This window comes from Mytilus trossulus, chromosome 14 (genome assembly GCF_036588685.1).
Source record: "Mytilus trossulus isolate FHL-02 chromosome 14, PNRI_Mtr1.1.1.hap1, whole genome shotgun sequence".
In the NCBI taxonomy this organism is placed as follows: Eukaryota; Metazoa; Mollusca; class Bivalvia; order Mytilida; family Mytilidae; genus Mytilus; species Mytilus trossulus.
This window is the reverse complement of record NC_086386.1, coordinates 6,890,203-6,913,668: the sequence shown is the minus strand read 5'-3', so window position 1 is coordinate 6,913,668 and position 23,466 is coordinate 6,890,203. Positions and strand designations below refer to the sequence as shown.

The 23,466-nt window shown below is 32.3% G+C and overlaps 2 protein-coding genes across 3 annotated transcripts; both read left to right on the top strand.

The window, feature by feature from the left end:
- Positions 1-1,011: 1,011 nt before the first annotated feature.
- LOC134696130 (solute carrier family 49 member 4 homolog) lies at positions 1,012-11,233 on the top strand. Of its 2 annotated transcripts, XM_063557749.1 has the most exons (12): positions 1,012-1,623; positions 1,882-1,972; positions 2,630-2,793; positions 3,201-3,261; positions 3,787-3,824; positions 4,312-4,362; positions 4,538-4,667; positions 5,445-5,553; positions 6,147-6,214; positions 7,669-7,787; positions 8,426-8,608; positions 11,003-11,233. In XM_063557749.1, exons 1-12 carry the CDS (start codon positions 1,278-1,280, stop codon positions 11,119-11,121), a joined length of 1,479 nt encoding a protein of 492 aa, XP_063413819.1. In that variant the 5' UTR covers positions 1,012-1,277; the 3' UTR covers positions 11,122-11,233. The 2 variants fall into 2 exon arrangements, with proteins under 2 accessions (XP_063413819.1, XP_063413820.1); XM_063557750.1 differs by lacking the exons at positions 5,445-5,553; positions 6,147-6,214.
- Positions 11,234-12,345: 1,112 nt separating this feature from the next.
- LOC134696133 (solute carrier family 49 member 4 homolog) lies at positions 12,346-23,044 on the top strand. Its single transcript, XM_063557767.1, has 12 exons — positions 12,346-12,906; positions 13,937-14,027; positions 15,132-15,295; positions 15,682-15,745; positions 16,489-16,526; positions 17,231-17,281; positions 18,294-18,423; positions 18,820-18,928; positions 19,702-19,769; positions 20,673-20,791; positions 21,842-22,024; positions 22,730-23,044. The coding sequence occupies exons 1-12, from the start codon at positions 12,555-12,557 to the stop codon at positions 22,852-22,854; spliced, it is 1,494 nt and encodes a 497-aa protein (XP_063413837.1). The 5' UTR covers positions 12,346-12,554; the 3' UTR covers positions 22,855-23,044.
- The last annotated feature ends 422 nt before the right edge of the window (positions 23,045-23,466 follow it).

Below are 23,466 nucleotides of genomic sequence, written 5' to 3'. Positions count from 1 at the left end.
CTTTTGTCGGTAATTTATTACGGTCCTGGACGTTCAAGAAATATTTGCCACTGGATATTAAGCTTCTCAGAATCAACCAATCACAATAAATGTGGTTTAGTCCGCTTCTAGTTAGAAATGTATACTGAATGTTACGGTACAATAAAATTTTAGATTAGCATGTTCCCTTTTGTTAAAGATTCTTGACGATGTAAAGAGTTGTATACTGTTTTAGCACCTGCAACAGATAGGGATCTCTTAAATATCTGTGTGATGTGTATTGTTTGTAAACAGAATCTATGATGTGAATCATTCAATCATTTCATGCTTAACTTATTAAAAGAATCACACTTACGTGTATACACATAGAACGAAATGTCATCAAAAGTATTTCAAACCAATAGTTTGATGAAAGCAAACTCACTTCGCGTTCTACATTCTTGTATACGGGCTAGCTAACTTAATTCTAGAAAAAAACATACAGACAAAATAGATATGTGGTATGAGTGCCAATGAGACCATCACAATGGACTATGCTCATGCATTCTGGGTTTTACTCATTGTTACACACCATACGGTGACTCATAGTTGATAATTTCTGTGTAATGTTGTCACACAGTTCTCGTAATTTGTCAATCATATCACATCTTTTTTCTTATTATAGACACCAAATGTTGTAACGTTTTTTTCTTACTCTAGCCTTTCCATAGATATCAAACCTTAACTTTTTTCTGTTGTTTACTTGTGATATTTTAAGACAACCTATGCTATTTTTAATACAGGAAACGAAATAAAAAATAAAATAAGAACACATGACAGGAAGAATAGAGATGCCAAAAGACACATTCATTAACCAGGTCAAAAAATATGTGTAGACTTCAAAAGAATGTTAAATAGTCATAAACATGTATATTTAAATATATACATGTAGCGACAAAACAAAGCTTAAATCTTTACTTTCACATCGTTGACAAATAAAGTTTATATTTGAATGAATTTAAACCTCGGATTTGAACCATGTCTTATATATTCACATATTTATATGTTTATTAAACATGTACACATTTACACACATACTGCAGGTGTAATAAGGAAATGCTAACTTTATCGTCTTTATGCAGTAAAACATTTACATTTGTATATACATTTATACAGTTAAACTCGTTACATTTGTGTATAAAAATATTCGAATCGATATAATACACAAATGTCATATAAATGGAGAACATTACAAATAACATTAATAAGTTAATTCGTCAGGATCATATGATGGTATGACAAAGTAAGTTTTAGACACCATGGAACATGAAAGTAAGCCGCTTCTATTTGATAGTGATAATACGGGGGCTATATACACAGAAACAGCTGCAGTTATTGACGACATATGCAACCAAAATGTTGTAATAAACACAGACGAGGCGCTGCCGAGAACCAAAGTTTATAAACGTCGTTGGTACATTCTTGTAGTATTCTCTCTGTGTGCTATGTCTCAAGGGGGATCATGGAATATTTATGGACCAATATCAGCTACAACAGAGAACGCATTCGATTGGAAAGACTCAGACATAGCTTTACTTGCGGCATGGGGACCTATTTCATCGATTCTATCAACCCTCCCATTTATTTGGCTAATAGAAAAGAAAGGTAAATCTTTAATTGCTTTACTGAATAACTATATGCACTTGTAAAATATTAATTATGTTATATGTTATTGAGGCATTCCCAGGTTATCATGTTATTGATAGGAATTACAAGTGTTTAGTTTTTACTATATTAATAACATTGTTTTTTGCTACATAATAGTTCTCTTATACCTTAGATGTTATACATTTTAGAAACAACACTAGAATCTAAAGCATTTAATATACAGAGATGACTATATAATATTTGACTACTTTTCAGGTATCCGAGTTGCATCTTTGCTAGCTACATTCCTGGTACTTCTAGGTGCTGTTGTACGATGTCTCACAACAGATCCGTCGTTTGTCACGTGGTAAGTATAAAAACCAGTTTAACATAATAGTTCTTTATAAGATGTGATAGGTTTGCTTTAGAGGAGGGTTGAATGTTTCAATGATAATTTCTCTCAAATTCGAAATCGATTTGTATAAAAAAAAATGATGGGGGTGTCTGCTGGATAAGATACTTATACATTTGTTTTGTTTGCAACTGTTGGCGACAAACTAATATACGATAAACCAATTTTTGAAGAAAAATAATGAATACATATTTTAAGTTATAAGTCACATGATAAAACAGAAATGGTATGTCATGTTATCCCTATGAGTTTGTTGTAGTTGACAACACAGAAGTTCTTCCACATATGGCCATGCCGCAAAATGCAAAGTCCATCTGATAGTTCAGATATTTTACTAAGCAGATACATAAAATTTACTCTCCTGAATATGAACAAATTCTTGCTACAAGACAATAAGCAAACAGGCAATAATCGATTTATCATGGGATATACATCTTTCAGACACTTTCCGATCTACTTGTGACAGTTTGAAGTTTTGGTTGACTTTATTATTTTGATAAAAAGGTTGCTGACCTTACGTTTCCTTTGTAGTAGCATCATTATGCTTATAACGTAAATTATTTTGAATGATTCGAAGAAATATTGAGCTAAAACTGTATTGTATTTTTTTAGGACAAGCAATATTGGGCAGTTTCTAAATGGTTTAGGTGGACCAATAGCTTTTGGTGCTCCACCTGTTCTGTCAGCCCTATGGTTTCCTGCCAACGAAAGAACTACTGCCACAGCACTGAATTCTGTATTAAGTAGTTTAGGACCGGGTCTAGCATTCATACTGGGTATGTGAATCTATATTTTTATTTGTTCATTTATTCATTTATTGTGTTGCAACTTTAAATTGTCCACAGTTGATATAGATAAGTTGAAATTAATATCAGCCTAAATATTTGCAATAAAAGGAATGACATTTGTCCATTCATCCTTTATGTTTTACTTAACAGTACACGTTGTGTTGGTTGAATCGCAAAATCAGATTCATTTCCTTGTGTATATATAACGAAAGGTATGAGTTTTAAACTCAGTTTGTTGGGACAGTGACGTATGACAATGAACGTCAAAAAAATATGTATTTTTGTAAACAGTCAAAGTATTGTTAAGATCTACATGGATATGTAATTTAATGATTTTATCTAAATATGTTCATGTACAAATTATATCTATATTCTAACCTTAAAATCGATTGTAGGGCCTTATTTCGTTCCATTAAGAGATTGTCATGACAACAAGACTGTACAAAAGAGAAGCAGGTGAGTTTTGCTTAGTCTTTAGTTTTCTATGTTGTGTCATGCGTACATGTACTATGGTTTGTCTGTTTGTCTTTTTCATTTTTAGCGATGGTGTTGTCAGTTTAGTTTCGATTTATGAGTTTGACTGTCACTCTGGTATCTATTGTCCCTCTTTTATTTCTGTTTCTATTATATATTTTGTTTTTTTCATTATCATAATGATCATTTTAAATCTTAAATATGGAAATAACGGTTCATATTATCTAAAAGGACACAATAGTTATCAAAGGTACCAGGATTATAATTTCACAAGACTCATCAGTGGCGCTCATATCAAAATTTGTATGAAGCCAAACAATTACAAAGTTGCAATTGTGACCAAAATCAGTCATCATAAGGTCTTCAACATTGAAAAAAAAACCGTATCAAATAGGCTATGAAAGATTTATATTCAGATGAAGTACATCTTTTGTTTCTTTATATACATGAATATCGACCTTTTTGATACCAAAAAAGAAAAACAATTTCTATCAATTATGTTTGCAGCATTTTCATTGGAAGCATCATGCACAACTGCACCAATCGTAAGTTTTGTAAATTACTTACTTTCTCCATGTAGTTACAATAAGTTATTTTACCCGAATAATTTGTGTTTATCTTTTACCGCACCTTTAGTCGAATATCGCCGCGCTTTGAATTTAATTCGTAAAATAACCTACAAACGAAAAATTATTTGTTTAGGCCAATATGAGTTCAAATTAGTTTCTCTGTTGTGAAGTGTTTTTTTTTTTGCATGGGAAATATACTCTATTGGTGACTTGTTTTAGCAACCGATTTAAATTGAAGAATCAACATTATTCAATCTCAATCTCATTGTCAATAATCAAATACAATCCCATTCTTTTAAATTACTTTGCTATTGTACAGTATATTTTTGTCAGGATGGTGTATACAGTTTACTCTTTTAAAATTTCAAAAAACGTTTACCAGTTAGGTTGTCAAATATGTGAAAGATTTGCTTAAACAAACTGTTTACTTTTCACAATGTATATTTTTTTGTGTATTTTTTAGAAACCGGGATAAAAGCTGAACGTACAGATATCCACAGTTACATGATTTACTGTAAGTACAAAAACCTTAATTATAAACTAAGCAATGAGTATAAAATTGGATTGAAGAAAACATTATTATACATGTTATTTTATTCGAATGTACAATTTCATGAAAAACAATTAAAGAGTTTCAAGTTGTTTGCCTTGCTATCTTACTATTGTGTTGTGTGTTTTTATTTTTACAGATCTGTGTTTTGTCGGTGCTGCTTTTTTATTGATGTTAGTATATTATCCAACAAAGCCGAAACTACCACCCACGTTATCAGCGTCAGTAGGACGTTTAGATTTCAGTTCTGGTATTACAGTTTTGTTAAGGTAGGTTGTCAGAAATAATCAGTGGTTTCCATTTCTTGGCTATAACCTACTTTAAGGATTATGCGCTTCTTACCGAGATATTTTCTATTAATGTTTTGCTGACAAAACCTCTGACCCATGTGTACCAGTTGAGAATAATTTTAAAAAAAATCATTGCAAATAAAAAAGGTATACATCTTTTGACAAAATAGTTTCCGTTTGAAATTCATTCTCAGCTTTAAGAACTTGACTTAATGTTTTAACATTTGTTTTTGATAAAATAGGGTATGATAACCTCAAATTGTCTTTTGGCTTCTTAGTCCAGGACCGTCTCAGCGAATTATGTATTATAGTACCTTAGATCCAAATAAGGAGATGGGGTATGATTGAACATGAAACAACTATCAACAAAAAAAAAATGACGTGGATTTGAAGAACTATTAAGCTAGTATGTCAAAATATAGCTTTCAACAAGATCTTAACCAATATTATATAGCAGGCCTTATTGAAAAGACTCCTGCATGACGAAATATTCAAATTAGAGAAACACAAATGACTTTACATTGTATATATTATAAATCATAACAAATATAGCAGACATCAACAAAACATAACTGCACTGAATTACAGGCTTATGAATTAGGAAGGCACACGAGAGTATGGCGATGTTGAAGGTGTTTTGAGTGGTAGTATTAATTAACCATATGAGAACGAACTGCAAAAACCAGTTGGGAATGCTTATTTATTTATAATTATACTCAGTTCTATATGTATTTATGAAAAACACTTAATTTACAGAAATGTGAAATTCTGGTTGATTTTTGTGACGTTTGGTCTTTCTCAAGGTGTTTTTGGATGTTGGCAGGGAGTGTTAGATGTTATCTTAAAGCCACACAATATTTCAGAGGTATCTTCAAAATTATATTATCAGCATTACAATGTTAGAGTTATTTTATATCAGGAATATGACAGTCGTTTTCTATTTGTTTGATGTGGTTGAGCTTTTAATTTTGCCATTTGATAAAGAAATATCTGTTTTGAATTTTCATTGAAATTCGATATTTTGTTATTTTACTTTTTATCGATGAGGCACACAGACTAGAAGTAGAAAAGAATCCAAAAATAAAGTATCAGAGTTAAAAAAAATATTTGCATTCAATTCAACGAAGACAGATTTTTAAGAATTTCATACAAAAGACATTTTTAATTGAACACATTGTCAACCTTATTTAATGACAAAAAAAGTCAACTCGCTTGAATCTTATTGTACTATTTGTAGCTTTTTCATTTTTGTTAAAATAAGTTGAGTGATAATGATGAATAAATGTTTCTTTTACAAGCATTCACCGCATTTTCAATTTCTAACCAATTGCATAAATATGAAATTAGCAAATACATTCGTTTGTCAGAGAAGACACACTTATAATTTTGTTATAGAGACTAATAAACATATCGAGTACGTACATTGGAATATAAAAATTATTATCAGAACTTTTGTAGAATGAAGCTGGGTGGCTTGGATTTTATTCTTTAATCGCAGGATGTCTCGCATCACTCGTTTTTGCTAAGTAAGTCTAAATACATTCTACAGAAAACCAATTAAATTCTATATTAAAATTAATCACGCCAATCATAACAATTGTTTAACACATTTTTATATTTAGTGTCATTGTAAATTTTTGCAAGTTTTGTGCGTATACCAACGAGGCAGCTTAAAACCATAAGTTGATGAGAACATCATGGCTATACATAGTAAACACAACGTTACTGTTTGATGAATGCGAACACCATCAGAAACTTACTGCGGTTGAACTCGGGTTGTTCTGAAGTTACGTTTACAAAACAAATTAACAAAAAATAATTCTTTTAAGCCGTTAACATTTCAGTATACTTTATGATCAATAATGGTCGATCGTCCTGAATTTACATGAAATGATTGCCATTGAACTTCAACCATCAAATAATCAATCAATCAATGATTTTTGTAAGATTGTTTTTTTGTGAACAGTGCTCTTCCTCCACTTGTAACGTCGTACGGAATAACAATCGCATTTGATACAGACTGCACAGTGGTATGGGAGGCACGGTAGTATTTCTTGGCCCAAAAGGGATAATGGTAGTCTTTTTAGAATTTTCACTACTTTCTAACGCTGTCAAAAAATTTACAATTAACTGTAGTTCTTCCATTATGCTATTCAGAAATGAATTTGAATATGTATGATGACCGTTTACTTTTTTGATAAGCCACTAGGGCTTTTGGGTCTTTTATCATGCAGTGAATACAAAATGTAAAGAAATTTATCAAGAATTCGTTTTCACCTGTATGTAAAATTATTTCATATTTTTTTTACACCTGATTCATTCCTCAGTTTTGGAATGTATAGAATTGAAAATGGAAATGGGGAATGTACTAAAAATACAACAACCCGACCGAAGAACAGACAACAGCAGAGGGTCACCAACAGGTCTTCCATGCAGCGAGAAATTTCCGCACCCGGAGGCGTCCTTTGACTGGCCCCTAAAACAAATATATATACTAGTTCAGTGATGATGAACCCCATACTGAACTTCAAAATTAAAATAATACAAGACATACAAAGGCCGGAGTCTCCTGACTTGGGACAGGCGCAAAACATGCGGGGTTAAACATGTTTATGAAATCTCAATCCTCCCCTATACCTTTAGCCAATGTAGAAAAGTAAACGCATAACAATACGCATCACTAAAATTCAGTTCAAGAGAAGTCCGAGTCTGATGTCAGCAGATGTAACCAAAGAAAATAAACAAAATGAAAATAATACATAAATAACGACAGACTACTAGCAGTTAACTGACATGCCAGCTCCAGACTTAAATTAAACTGATTGAAATATGAATATCAGGCACAATCTTTCCCGTATGTGCAGTTGATACTGTTTTTCTTGTTCAATTACACTGTTCAGAACCATTGACTGAAGAAGGGTACACTAAAGAGCAACCTAAATTCTGGAATGCAAATAATTCTTACTTTGATGTTTTTCAGATTTTCTGATATATTTACTCGACACATGAGATTACTCTTGTTATTACTGTACATATGTTCATCCGGATGTTTTGTTTGGTTTATATTCCTTGTTGAAGGTGTTATTTACAGTTCTACATGTAAGTTTTTATCATGAATAAATGAAATAATAGATGCCTAAACTCATATCATGGATAGCGATACGCGTTTCGTCTACGAAAGACTCATCGTTGTCGATCGAATAAAAAAAGTTAATAATTCTAAATAAAATACAAAGATATAGAGCATTCATGATTTGAACTATTTTGAAAAAATATTTATCGCGCTGGTGCTTTGAAGCATGACATGATACAGTCCATATACAGACATGCAAGTAAATTCCAGACACTTTTTGATATTTTAAACTGTAAGACTACTATTTATTAAATAATGTGTAAATATGAGATTATATCGGGAGAATAAACTGGTTAGATACTGGACAGGATAATACTCAATTTGAATGATGAACACAATCAGATTTCTATTAATAATTTCATTCACATTTGAATTTAACATTACCGTATACAAATATCAAATGAACAATTTTAAGAATGATGATGTCATCAAGCATGAATAAAAAAGGAAACATTTGTACACCGCTGTTTAAAAGTCATAAATCGATATACAACCTAGAACAGAAGGACATACATCAGTTATAAGAGTAAAACAACGGAACAACAGCATTACTGAAACTTCACATTTTTACTTTTCGTATAACAATTTTTTTTTTTTTTTATAGTTATGTTATATGCATCCATAATAATGGGAACGATGTTCCTGTCATCGACCTTGCCACTGTTCTTTGAGATGGCTTGTGAAGCAGCATATCCGGTTCCGGAGGGCACCACTAACCTGTTGATGATATGTGGTTGCAATGTTAGTGGGGTTATATTCCTAGCCATACAAATGATACCAAATATTGGTTAGTACGTTTTCAAAATTGTTTGGGAATTAATATTTTACCAACTTAAAAAAATCGTATGACACGTATCCTAGTGATGAACGTTCAAGTTGTGCGGTATTATTTGTATTTTATACATATGTATTTCTGTTATCCGGATTTTAGATTGTCAATATCTAACAAAACATAATTAATATATATCATTTGTATACCAACATATTTATCAAACTTCAGTTACATTCAAAATATCGAAACCTGTGAGATTTCACACGAGTTTTCGTATAATTGTTTATTGCTGCAATGAGCTTCAGTGTCATAAACTAGAGGCTCTAAAGAGCCTGTGTCGCTCACCTTGGTATATGTAAATTAAACAAAAGAAGCAGAGAGTTCATGACAAAATTGTGTTTAGGTCATTGTGATGTGTTTGTACATCTTACTTAACTGAACATTCTTGCTGCTTACTATTATCTCTATCTATAATGAACTTGTCCGTGTAGTTTCAGGGGAAAATGTTAGTTAAAATTTACAAATTTTATGAAAATTGTTAAAAATTGATTATAAAGGACAATTACTTCTTAGGGGGTCAATTGACCATTTTGGTCATTTTGACTTATTTTTGAGTCTTAAATTGCTGTACATTATTGCTGTTTACAGTTTATCACTATCTATAATAATATTCAAGATAATAACCCAAAACAGCAAAATTTCCTTAAAATTACCAATTTAGGGGCAGCAACCTAACAACGAGTTGTCCGATTCATCTAAAAATCTCAGGGCAGATAGATTTTGACCAGATAAATAATTTACCCCTCGTCAGATGTGCTCTAAATGCTTTGGTTTTTGAGTTATAAGACAAAAAACCGATTTTACCCCTATGTTCTATTTTTAGCCGTATCGGCCATCTTGGTTGGTTTGCCGGTCACAAAACACAATGTTTAAACCAGATAGCCTTATTATGATTCTGGCTATGTTTGGTAAATGTGGCCCAGTAGTATCAGAGGAGAAGATTTTTGTAAAAGTAAACTAAGATTTACGAAAAATGGTTAAAAATTGACTATAAAGGGCAATAACTCCTTAAGGGGTCAACTGACCATTTTGATCATTTGACTTATTTGTAAATCGTACTATGTTGAACACTTTTGCTGTTTACAGTTTATCTCTATCCATAATAATATTCAAGATAATACCCCCAAAACAGCAAAATTTCCTTAAAATTACCAATTTAGGGGCAGCAACCCAACAACAGGTTGTCCCATTCATCTTTATATTTCAGGACAGATAGATCTTGACCAGATAAACAATTTTACCCCTTTGTCAGATTTGCCCTAAATGCTTTGGTTTTTGAGTAATAACAAAAAACTGCATTTAACCTCTATGTTCTATTTATAGCCTTGGCGGCCATCTTGGATGGTTGGCCGGTCAAAAACACAATTTTTGAACTAAATACATCATTGATGATTGTGGCCAAGTTTGGATTAATTTGGCCCAGTAGTTTCAGAGGGGGAGATTTTTGTAAAAGATCATGGAGATTTACGAAAAATGGTTAAAAATTGACTATAAAGAGCAGTAACTCCTAATGGGGTCAATTGACCATTTTGGTCATGTTGACTTATTTGTAAATCTTACTTTGCTGAACATTATTGCTGTTTACAGTTTATCTCCATCTATAATAATATTCAAGATAATAACCAAAAACAGTAAAATTTCCTTAAAATTACCAATTTAGGGGCAGCAACCCAACAATAGGTTTTCTGATTCATCTGATAGATCTTTACCTGATAAACAATTTTACATCATGTCAGATTTACTTGAGTTATAAGCCAAAAACTGCATTTTACCCCTATGTTCTATTTTTAGCCATGGCGGCCATCTTGGTTGGTTAGCCGGGTTAAAAAACGCAATTTTTAAACTAGATACATAAATGCTGAATGTGGCCAAGTTTGGTTTAATTTGGCCCAGTAGTTTTAGAGGAGAAGATTTTTGTAAAAGTTAACGACGACAGACGACGGACGACGGACGCCAAGTAATGAGAAAAGCTCACTTGGCCTTTAGGCCAGGTGAGGTAAAAAATGTTTCTTTCTTACACTAAGGAACGACATTAATTCAAGATAGTTATTGGTTTTTTTATGAAACAAAATCGGGTCCCAACTTTGAAATAAAAAAATATTTTGATCAAACAGAAGGAAACAATTCTGATAAATAGTCCCCCCCCTGAATAGAAAGTAAGTGCCTTTTTTGGTTGATATAGTCAAACGTTCGATTTTTTTGTGGTTAAATGGACTTTTTTTGAATTTACATTGGATGACGGTAATTTTGTTATATTTCTGTAATTTTAATATTCTTCCAAACCTCTCTCCTTGAGGATTGTCTTGCAATATTTGATATAGCAATATGTTTTTTGTTATATAATTGTAGGTACAAAATGGGCCACGTGGTGTATGATGGGTTGTATAGTATCATGTATACCAGTATTAGCTTTTCTAAAAGAACGTTACAATCGTTTAGAAGTCGACGAAATTACAATAGACAGTTGACAGAGTGACATATAAAATTTACTTCATTATCTCATTATTTACGGGTTTATTGTTCACCAAATACTAAGACATTATATTTATATTTATCATAATAAATTGTAGAAAACAATTATTCTTTGCAGGTTTTATTTTTGTTTTTGATTAGGTATAACAGCTTGTGATGTTTGTTTTTCTAAATTTTTAAGACAAGAATATTAAGTGTTCATGGTCACATAGAGGCCTGTAATGCCTTTAAGATACTGTGTGTGTCTGTGTGCGCATCAAAATTGGCCTCTGTTTTTTCGAATTATGATCTTTTTAAAAAAATTAGTTCTCATTATAAACGTAGTTAACCGCGTTCTTCATAAACAGTGTTGATAACGAATAATCAACAAATTTGATTTAATATTTTATTTTACAAATAAAAAATAAAATGAAATTCGTTCATTCTTAATAACTTATCAATCAACACTGATGAATAATTTGTATCTGAAGCGTTCGATCGAAGAAATATCGAGCACTTGCTAGAGGTAGGATTTCTCTTATTTTTTTCACAATAAAAATTACAGTCAGAGAGCTGCGCGTACGGTGCGACTAAGAACCAGAAAGGTATTTAAAGGAATCTGTCGATAACAAATATATACAATAACATTAACGGCAACATTACTCTGCACTAAATGCATATTTCGACAATCAATGTTTGACTCTCTTCAGTGATGCTCGAGGCCAAAATATTTGAAAAAAAATAAATTTATAATAACTTTAAATCCACATTTTCATGCTAGTACCAAAGTACTGTCTACTAAGCATGTGATACATTTGGGGACTATGAGTCCAGCAGAGGCGTCCTTCCAGTGGTAGTAATGACATAAAAGGTACCAAATTTTCTGCACCAAATGGGCATTTCGACAATCAATGTCTGTTCGGTGATGCTTGGGGCCAAACTTTGAAAATTCAAAGCATGTAAAAAATTTGAAGAGCTATGAACAAAAAGAAAGAGCATGAAGGATAGCCAAATTAATTCAGATGATTTTAGGATAAAGAAAGAAGGGTGGAAAACAAAGAAAATTTGTTTTTCCATCCCTGCTAACGAAAATCTAGAAATAAGATATGAGATAGGCTTCAAATTAGCACGTTACCGATATACCTCACTGATGGCAAATCTCGAATGTTATTTTACATATTCACAAATTTTGTTATCAACGGTAATCAAATAAATTGAGATATGACATGTAATATGTGTAATACATAATGTAGGTGTAATCTTTCAATGAACGATTTTTCATCTTTTTTAAGTAATAATAGTGAAGTTGGCAATAGTTTAAATACGTATTCGGAATTAATGCAATGCAAAATCCAGTCATCATGAAGTCTTTGTATAACAGGAATACAGAACGATGACGATTTCTTGGTAAGAGCAATACTGCTTGACTGAACAAACCGTCACAATTATCATGGAAAATGAGAAGCAGCCGCTTCTATCTGAAGATAGTAGCGATACATCGGATGTTATCAACACCGAAACGAACTCAGTTTTTCTTACAACACGTAGTCAAAATGTTGTCATTAATACAGACGAGTCGGTGCCGAGAACCAAGGTTTATAAACGTCGTTGGTATGTTATGGTGATATTCTGTCTATTTGCCATGTCGCAGGGCGGATCATGGAGTATATATGGTCCAATATCAGCCACAACAGAGGACGCATTTGGTTGGAGTGATTCAAATATAGCGTTGCTTACGGCATGGGGACCAATAGCGTATTTAATAACAACCTTTCCATTCGCTTGGCTGATAGAAACGAAAGGTAAACAAAAAGTTAATTTTCATAAATACTGTTATACATCATTGCACACACATGCATAAATGTACAAGATCTGTTATACTGTCATAGTTTAATTACCCATGACTACCTACTGACTGTGACGATCATTTCCCCTTTCAATAGTTAACTCGTTTTATTTACTTTCTGTTTTATAAATTTGTAGCATTTTCATGCTGATCGGGCGGTTTGAATGACATTTTGGTGTCGATAACAATATAATGATGAATGGAAGAACACGAATACAGGGGAGTATCAACGAATTTCAAATCAAAACGAATAAAGTATCTGATATACAAAAGAAGATGTGGTATGATTGCCAATGAGACAACCTTCCACAAGAGACCAAATGACACCTATATTTATTATTTGTCCGAAATTTTCCCTGTAAAATGTACATATATCAATTCGATAAAAATGTATGCCAAGCAAGAATATTAATTCTAAATAAAAAAAAAAGATGTGGTATGATTGCCAAAGAGACAACTATCCACAAAAGACCAAAATGACACAGACATTAACAACTATAGGTCACCGTACGTCCTTCAACAATGAGCAAAGCCTATACCGCATAGTCAGCTATAAAATGCTCCGATAAGACAATATAAAACAATTCAAACGAGAAAACTAACGGCCTTATCTATGTAAAAAAATAAAGGAAAAACAGATATGTAACACATAAACAAACAACAACCACTGAATTTACAGGCTCCTGACTTAGGACAGGCACATACATAAATAGTGTGGCGGGGTTAAACATGTTACATGTAACGGGTTCCAAACCCGCCCCTTACCTGGGGCAGTGGTATAACAGTACAACATAAGAATGAACTATAAAAATCAGTTGAAAAAGGCTTAACTCAACAGATGGACAAAAAACAAGCGGACGCGTGGCATATTGTAGTAAAGTTACTTCGATCGATGAGAACATATACAACGGACGCGGATACATCATATTCGGTCTCAACATAGCATAAGACAGACTCAGTGAACGGTACTATATGGGATGTTTCAGGGATCCGTGTTGCATCATTAACAGCTACATTTCTGACTCTAATGGGGGCAGTTGCGAGATGTATTACAACAGATCCAGCATACGTCACGTGGTAATTATACATATTTATTTAGGATATGCATACTAATTTTCTATAATGATGATTATGTTGGTTTTTTTTATAACAAAATATGTTATAAAAGATGGCAAAAAGATAATATAGGTACATTCAAACTAAAAAAATCGAAAATAAACATAACTACAAAAAGAAAAAGATAAGCAAAAAAATAGTACAGAACACCCAACATAGAAAATATAAAACTGAGATACACGAACCCTACCAAAACAGTGGATGGTTCATAAGGAGGGTAAGTAGATCCTTCTTTACATGTGACACCAGTCGTGTTGCTCATGTTTATGAAAGGCTAGTTTTCAAAAATATTTTATACAGGAGGACGTTAAGAGTTTCGTCAATAAAAATCAATTAATATTTCTACCGATTTAAAACTATTCAGTTATCGTGTTGTTAATTTTGTAAGGTGAACATTACACAATTCAAGTAAAATGGCGTACAGGACGAATCCCGTGAGTATGAATAAAAGTGTATTTACTGTATTACACAAATACCTAACCATTCCTCCAAGGGACAATGTATTGATTTCGTCTCTGAGACGATATCGTATATCAGAAATCTTTAAACTCACTGGTAGTTTTGGGGAATTCCTTTTTTCCTTTGACATACAGTTTTTTTTGCATATATGTGTTGTCAACTTTAAATCAATTTATCCATTCATGATTTTTCGCAGCTGTTTAAATTGTATAACAGCATTTATCAACACCTGACATTTCCGACAAAAAAAAAGATTCTTAAAAAAAAAAGACAAACAAACACAAAGTCCACCACATAGCGTGAATTAGTTCAGGTAAAAAGTGCGGTGTGGTATAACCAGTGTAAATGGTACACACACTTCCCCTAACGTCTTAAACTGAAGTAAACAATTCTACGACCTCAATTGAAATGACAACTGGTATTTATGCAACCCACAGCTAGCTTTCATAAATGTTTACTTTAAATGTCAAATCTACTCTTACAATGTTATAAGGAGGAAAACAAGTTATCACTTCACAAATTATGTACAGCCTTGTACAACAGAATGTTTTAATTTATGTGAAATAATAGTGAAATAATAGTGAAATAATAGTACTAATTTTACAGGACAAGTAATATTGGGCAGTTACTGAATGGTTTAGCTGGACCAATAGCCTTTGGTGCTCCACCAGTACTGTCAGCCTTATGGTTTCCAGCTAATGAAAGAACGACTGCAACTGCACTGAATACAGTTTTAAACAGTGTAGGGTCTGCTCTAACGTTTACATTGGGTATGTACAGTTAGTAGTATCTAATTGTCTACAGATGATTGTTAAACGTTGAAGTGTTATCATCTCATTTATTTCACCTTCCAAGTAGTAGAAGCTCTGGATATTGTTTTTCGTTGAAATACGATAAGCATTTCACCTTCATAGATAGGAAAATATGGTTGGTGTCCTGAAATCATTGTCATTCAATAGCTCTCTCAAAGCAAACTCTATTAGCATGCACAAGAGATAGCATTTAAAAAAACTTTATGAAGATGAAAAGCTTTTGCTGCATCGCCGTATTGTGTTTGAATTTGTATTTCTGGAAAAAGTTATGCTTATATTTAAACAATGCACGCATGCACATATCGTTATAAATCAAGAATAAACTTTTGTTATAACTATTGTAGGACCACATTTAGTGCTGTTTAGAGGTTCTTGTCATGTCAATGATACAACAAGTAATACAAGCAGGTGCGTGCTTTTTTCTTTTTTTGTAGTATTTTTCTTAATTTTAACTGTCTTCTTGATCTCAGTCACTTTCAAGCGGTTACATAACCTTTTCAATGCTATTATGATAATTTGAAATTAATTGGGCCATGCGTATCAACAGTATACACTATTGTTAAGATGTGCATCTGATGCAGTTAAATTAGTTAAACATTTAATATCATTACTACTACTTAATCAGAAACCTTGAGGACAGACTGTTGAATAAACGGATATTATCAACACAGTAGATATGTAATATGGTTAATATGAATATTTATTATGTTATAATGTTTTAGAAAAAACGAATAACATCCTTTCCCAATTAATGATTCATGTCCCTCATTGGAATTTGGAACTTTGAATCTTGCCGTTATATCAACTCTCAAACGTTTCTCAAAGTGTTTTTTTTATTTTGCATTACGTTGATTTCTAGCATCTCTGAAGATACATTTAAATATCGCGAAATATGTATATTGGTAAAATAAAATCTGTCCAGTTTAATATCATTGATGAAGAAGAATACAATCTTTTGAATTATAAGATTAAATGACAATCTATTAGAATTAATTCAATGGAGGTTCGTGCTTTTCATTACATTTTCTGTTGCTTTTATTCTTTGTTTCCTTTTTTAAATTGTTTTTCACGCTGTGTTATCTTTTATTTATATTTTATTTTAGACTTGTATTCCTTTAAAGATAAAACAATCTTTTTAATTATTTTTATAGTCATTTTTATGGGAGTATCACAAATAACTGCACGAATCGTAAGTTATTATAAATACATTATTTTTATTCATGATATCAAAAACGTCATTGTTTCCACAATATGCTATTGTGTTTTTCAAAAGATATTTTAATGTTTTGTCTTATGCTTTGATGTTCGAATGATTCCGGATGACATATGAGGTTGTCGCTATTTTATTCAATGTGTTTTTTCATGAGAATTTGTTTACCTTGATTCAGTATAACATACATATAGCTATCAACAATAAATAACAGGCAATTGTAGTTTAATCCTTTTAAAAAAACGATTAAGTGAAAACAAATCCGAGTCACAAATCCGAGGGAACAGCAGTACAACAGATACAAAGAGCTGCAACTTAAACAATTCCAACATACATACAAATATATCTTATAATCTGCATGAACTTGAAGTACATCATTGTATCGTAGAAAATTACGTTTGCCTTGCAACCAAACGTGTGCGTTATTGTTGTAACATGATGTTTACATAAGAGAACAGAGACGAAAGATATATATGAATAAAAACGTCCTGTAAAACATCCTCATAATCCTGTACTGTTTTATACCATATTCAAATAACACTATTTATGGTAAAACTTTATTACTTCTAGTTTAGTCAAATTAGAGCTATATAAAGAAATCGAAGGAAAAATGATGTTTTACAAATTAAATCAGTGTTTATTCTGTTCGCTTTGTTTTTATTTTATATTTTATGGTTTTATAGAAACAAGAATATTAGCTGAACGTCACGACATCAGCAGATACATGCTCTACGGTAAGAATGATGCTTAAATAGTTTTGAAAACAAATGGATATAGGAATGAATTTTAACATTATTTATTGTCTCAAATGCTTACGATCTAGATAAAGGTGACAGAAGTTCAAATCTAGCTGGTCGATTATGGAAGAAAAAAGAAACAAACAAACAGAAACCGAAGGAATCGACAGAAGTACAAGATTATCGACAGGGTTAGCGTCTCCAGTTACGAATACATCATCCTCCATGCGAAATAAAAATCAGTAAATAATATCACAATCAGGAATAGAACGCAATCCGTATACATCTGTACTGATAGTCTTCCATATAAGACCACAAAAAACATGTCATACGTCAGTTGACACGTCGTATATCGTATTGGTGTAACAATTCGTTATAATGTTCGTTATTTGACCCTTCGTCGTATTATTCCCGACTTAGTACAGGCATTTCCGTATGATGAAACTGGTCGATTAAACTTGGTTTTATATCTAGCTTAATCTCTCACCTCTTTGATAGTCGCTAAACAGTATGTGAGCAAAACAGACATAATACTAGTAGGTAAAATGTCGAAAATAGGGGTACAGCAGTCAATATTGTTTTAAAATCTAAACCACTATTAAAAACAAGTATGTTAATAAAGAAAAACAATAAGGCATATAGTCAAAGCACAAAGGCAGAAATGAAAGACAAGTATACAAAAAAAATGCTTCACCACAACACACACATTGGCGGGACACATAAGTATCGAACCACGTTAAAGGATATGACCAAACATAGACCAACTAGTAAAAATTAATTATTTACAAAGATAAATAAAAAAACAATGTAACACGTCATGACCGAGATGTCCTTCATTTGATATTTATAAAAAAGAAGATATACTATGATTGCCAATGAGACAACTGTCCACAAGAGACAAAAATGACATAGACATTAACAACTATAGGTCACTGTACAGCTTTTAAAAATGAGCAATACCCATACCGCTGATACAATGTTTCTTTTGATTGATTGTTTCCATTTACAGATTTGTGCTTCATAGGGATTGCATTTGTCCTGATGTTAGTATACTACCCAAGGAAACCAGACCTCCCACCGACGGTGTCAGCCTCACTGGCACGTTTAGATTTTCGTTCTGGTATAAAAGATCTGATCAGGTTTGTCAACAAAAGTTAATTGAAACACATTATTAGCAAAACATTTGTTAATAAAAACTCAAAAGTGAAAGATGACATCAAAACTTATAGAAAACAGACAGTATATAGAAAGACGCTTACAGAAATGAGAATACACAATGTATGTGGAAGACTTGGAACCGCGATAGTACTCCGAACCGCGATGGTCGTGCTGAAGTACGATAGTGATTACTTTGAAGTGACCATTGCACTTCAGCGTTCTATATATATACTTGAACAGAAAATACTATAACAATTCTGGTATCTTTAACCACACACCAAAATCTACTCACCATTAAACGTTAAAAAAAGAAAATTGACAAACAAACATCTTTCACGAGCGAAACCTCTTATAAGTGATCAATGTTTATACTGTAGAAATGTAAAGTTTTGGTTGATCTGCCTGACGTTTGGTGTTTCACAAGGTGTATTCAGTAGCTGGCAAGGAGTTTTAGACGTTAATTTGAAGCCTCACAATATTTCCCAGGTAGTTATTTACTATAATGAAAAATACATCCCTTTGTAAAATTTGTCCGACAGAAACACTTTTTATTGATTTACATTATGAACGCTCACACCTACATTTGTAAATATAGAAAGTCAGGAATTAACAAAATGTTCAAAACGTTAGAAACTTTGTGAACTATACGAATGATTAAGAGAATATTCAACATATGCAAGAATTTAACAACAATTAGAAACAATAAGAAAGTAGGTGGTAGTAATATGGTTCAAGCAACTACCTTGTAAATGTAATATGGGGACTTCGCAATAACAGTAAAAAAATCAATAATTTTTTTTTTAAATCCAGAAATTTTCATTGCACTAATGAACTCAATATCGTTCAATTTTTTTTTATGTCATGTTTTAAATTCCCGCATCTGCGCAGAAATCTACAATGTACTTCCATTGTATGAAACTTTGAGTAAAATATATATTTATGAGTCTAGTATAAATTAGTAAGGAACACAATATCAAAAATGTTACCTGATGATAGAGTTTCTTTGTTTACATTGCATATGACGTTATAACTTAAATAACGTCAAAACTAAAATCCCTAACAACAGAACCAAAATCGGAAACGTTATGGTTTTTCCGTTTCTTTTTTTTAACAACTATTTTTAAAAGTAACAAAAAAATAATTCATACAGACTTCGTCCCCATTTACAGTTAATGACTGTCCCATAGTAAAATGAGAAGATCCTTTCGCAAAAAGATATACTTGTAAGTTCTTTAATTAAATAACCTGAACTTTTGTAGAATGAAGCCGGGTGGCTTGGCTTCTACTCATTGATTGCGGGATGTTTTGCATCCCTCGTTTTTGCTAAGTAAGTGTTAATTCACTAGTACTCTTTATAATTATCCAATAATTTTTATATGAATACGCGTGTTAAGTAATGTTTGTCTTTTTTTTCTATTAAATGTTGGCAACATGATATAAAGGTGTAAAACAAACATATGGCCACAAACCAACAAAGCTTTTCAGCGAATTCGTAAAGAAAATGGAATTTCATCTTCAGGTTAAAATAATAACTCCAATTAATTTTGGAAATTGGACGTATGTTGTTTGAAGATTTTAAAAGTAACTTGCTTATCGGGTCTGCTTTACAAAAGAATAGTATGGTGTTCAAGAGAATACTGTCTATTAACTACAGGGAGAAAATATTCACGCTGAATAGAAAGGCCATCGTACGACTTTCTATGATAAGCAAAAATGGTGTGAAATAATTAAAAAAAAAAACCAAAGGCGTTGTTCCTGATGAAGGTAAATCAAGAAAAGCGCTTCGGACGCAAGACACAATGCACTTATAGCATGAGGTTGGGGAGGGGGGGGGGGGGGGGGTGAGAGTTCATTCTTTCCCTTGTCTGCGGCAGTGGTGAAACAACAAAACATACGAGCACACTGTTAAAATACGTATAACAGGTTTGACTTGTTATATCGGTGTATGTCACAAATTCGAATGATATAAAAACTGGACACAAAGTTCTGATCTAATAACACTTGCTCTAACTGAACACTAGGTCAATGCCTAATTTAAATTAATGGATAATCATAATCATGATCTTCCTAACTATAATGTCATCAATTTAACCATCGACGAATTCAGTGGTCTGAAGTATTAAGTATTCCAATTACGTTATTTTTCTTATAGTCCAAGAGATCTAAGTTTTTTTGTGTTTTTTTGTGTTTTGTTTATATGTATTCAATAAACATTTAAAATCTGTTTCAGGTTTTCCGATGTATTTGCACGCCATATGAGATTATTTTTGTTATTCCTGTACATATGTGCTTCCGGTTGTTTTGTATGGTTTATATTTCTCGTTGAAGGTGTTATTCAAAGTTCTACAGGTAAGTGTTCGTTATGTATAAGTTAAGGGAGTTATGGTTTAGCTTTCAGATTCGAGATGTTTAATGTGAGATTTGGAAAGAATCACGTCTTATTGGATGCAATAGATTTTGTTAGTTACTTGACGATTGATTATCGCATTTGTGAAAAGTGATATGACTAATATTTTAAGCTTATTGCAATTAAATAATCAACTCATAGTATCTGACATGTGTGTAACGAGTGAAAGGGTGTACAATTATAAAAGCTGCCTAACCAATGCAAGTATTTTGGTGATTTGGTTTTAATTTAACTTGAAAATGTAATCTTTCAACTACATGTGTTCAAAGTTGTAGCTAGATGCACTGTCTTTGAAATACCACCAACAACGTGGCTTAGATTTATTGATTTATTTATTTATTGTCAAATGCACCTTTCAACACTATTGGCTAGGTCGTGGCGTTGGAGAAAGCCAGAGTGCCAAAGACTTATAATTCTATATAAAGATACTCTATTCTCTAAATTAAGGCAACAGTAGTTTACCGCTGTTCAAAAGTCATAAAGTTGAGAAAAAAACAAGTCCAGGTTACAACTCAAAACCGAAGGAAACACATCAATTATAAGACGAAAACAATTCAACAACAGGAACATTAAAGTAGAACAAAACAACATACATAGAAACGAACTTTTTGGTTTCAACTATCACCTTTCTGACTTGGTGCAGGACTAATGAATAAAAATCGTCAATTGAGATTCGAGTCGAATACACATGCCACGTTCAGTTTCGGTTTCCATTGATGCAACATAATTTGCAACTAAAAGGCTAAGATCAATGTCTTACCTAGGACAGCCACATCCTTCAGGCAATTTCAGGTGGATTTTTCATAATATAATATCGTATAATAAAAAAGAAAAATCAGGTTGTTAAATTTGTTGTATGCCTTTTTAGCTCAACTGCCTTATTTAATAATTCAAAAATGTCTTGTCCTTAAGTTTTTGTTATTTAATCTATTGAAAATTAACTTTTAGAAAAAAAGAATTAAGTTGAATACGGATATTATTATTTTTCATAGTTATGTTATACACATCAATTATAATGGGGACAATGTTCCTGACGTCAACAATGCCACTATTCTTTGAAATGGCGTGTGAAGCAGCTTATCCGGTTCCTGAGGGCATCACTAATCTTGTGTTGACACTTAGCAGCAATATTGGTGGACTTATATTCCTTGTCATACAAATGATACCAAATATAGGTAATATATCACGTTGACCTTTGAAATGTTGGGTCTACAAAACAGTCACTTCCACTTCGTACTTAATTATACATATTAACTTCGATTCGATTCGAGCTTCAATGATATATTAGGGTCTGGTATCTAGGATGAGTTTATTTATATTAAGAAATACTCTTTTTATTATAATTTTATGATTACCATCGCCGTACACAATTTTGAAAAAAAAGTGACATAACTAGGGAAACCACTAATAAGTATGAAAACCAGACCAAATGAAATGGAGGCTTGCCTGGTAAATGAAAAATAAAACAACATTTAGTCTTTTGTAGATGAAACGGACGTCTGGCGCAAATACATAATTTCAGTCCCGGTGTATGATGAGTGAATTTACTCCTCTAAAAATCATTAATATTATGTAAATCAATTATCAATTTGTCATCCATCATTTTGTAAACTTGCAGCTTATATATTAAAATCCAGAAACCTGACAATGTCATTTATTAAATGACGTCCTTAAACTTTAGAAAGAGTTGTGTTGTAAGCCGTTGAGACCAAAAGACAAATATACTTTGTTGTAAATGAAACCAAATGATCTATCATGGAGGCAACGCATTTTGCCTGATGGACAGCATATTATAATTCCAACGTAATGATCACATTAAAATATGTTAAAAGTCTTAATATCCCAGGAATTAAAGAAGAATATGTGTTATATTATTCCAGGTACAAACTGGGCCTCCTGGTGCATGCTGGGTGGTATAGTATCATGTATACCGGTGTTGGCCTTACTTAAAGAACGTTACAATCGCCTGGATGTCGACGAGACTGAAAAGAAAGTGGATCAATAGTTTTGCAGCAGATATCTTCTAGTTGTCTCTCTTTGATTATTGTATGAATGATAAAATTAACAAATTTAGGATTTAGGTTGTATGAACAAAGCGCAAATCCAATTTTAACACTATGATTGAATCATAATCTTAACTTTTATTACACAGCTATAAGCTATTACTATGTATCATACTGAGCGTTTTAAATATTTATTGTGTCATTTCTAATCGTGATCCTGACGACAATATATCAGAAACAAAATAACTGTTTAGGAGAAATCGTTGAAAACGAATACCAATCGTTATACCTATTTTCAATGAATGACATGTTAGCCAGTATTAGAATTGAGAACGAAAACGGGATATGTTTCAAAGAGACAACAACCCGACCGAAGAGCAGAAAACAGCCGAAGGCCAACAATGGGTCTTTAAAACAGCGAGAAAGTACATCACGTGGAGGCGTGCTTAAGCTGGTCCCAAAACAAACATTTGTACAAATTCAGTGAGATTGGACGTCATACTAAACTCCAAAACATATAAATGAGCTGAAATTAAAACTCACACCTTGTTTAGTGAGATCTCAATCCTCACCTATACATCTAGTCAATGTACCAAAAACAAACATATAGCAAT

What these genes read in the sequence shown, in the direction of transcription:
- LOC134696130 (XM_063557749.1), top strand. Translation starts at nt 1,278, where the DNA reads ATGGAACATGAAAGTAAGCCGCTTCTATTTGATAGTGATAATACGGGG. An exon ending in GGTATTACAGTTTTGTTAAG is followed by an intron (nt 4,668 to 5,444) that starts GTAGGTTGTCAG and finishes CTTAATTTACAG; the next exon opens with AAATGTGAAATTCTGGTTGA. An exon ending in AGCCACACAATATTTCAGAG is followed by an intron (nt 5,554 to 6,146) that starts GTATCTTCAAAA and finishes GAACTTTTGTAG; the next exon opens with AATGAAGCTGGGTGGCTTGG.
- LOC134696133 (XM_063557767.1), top strand. Translation starts at nt 12,555, where the DNA reads ATGGAAAATGAGAAGCAGCCGCTTCTATCTGAAGATAGTAGCGATACA. An exon ending in ACAACAAGTAATACAAGCAG is followed by an intron (nt 15,746 to 16,488) that starts GTGCGTGCTTTT and finishes TTATTTTTATAG; the next exon opens with TCATTTTTATGGGAGTATCA. An exon ending in CAGCAGATACATGCTCTACG is followed by an intron (nt 17,282 to 18,293) that starts GTAAGAATGATG and finishes TTCCATTTACAG; the next exon opens with ATTTGTGCTTCATAGGGATT.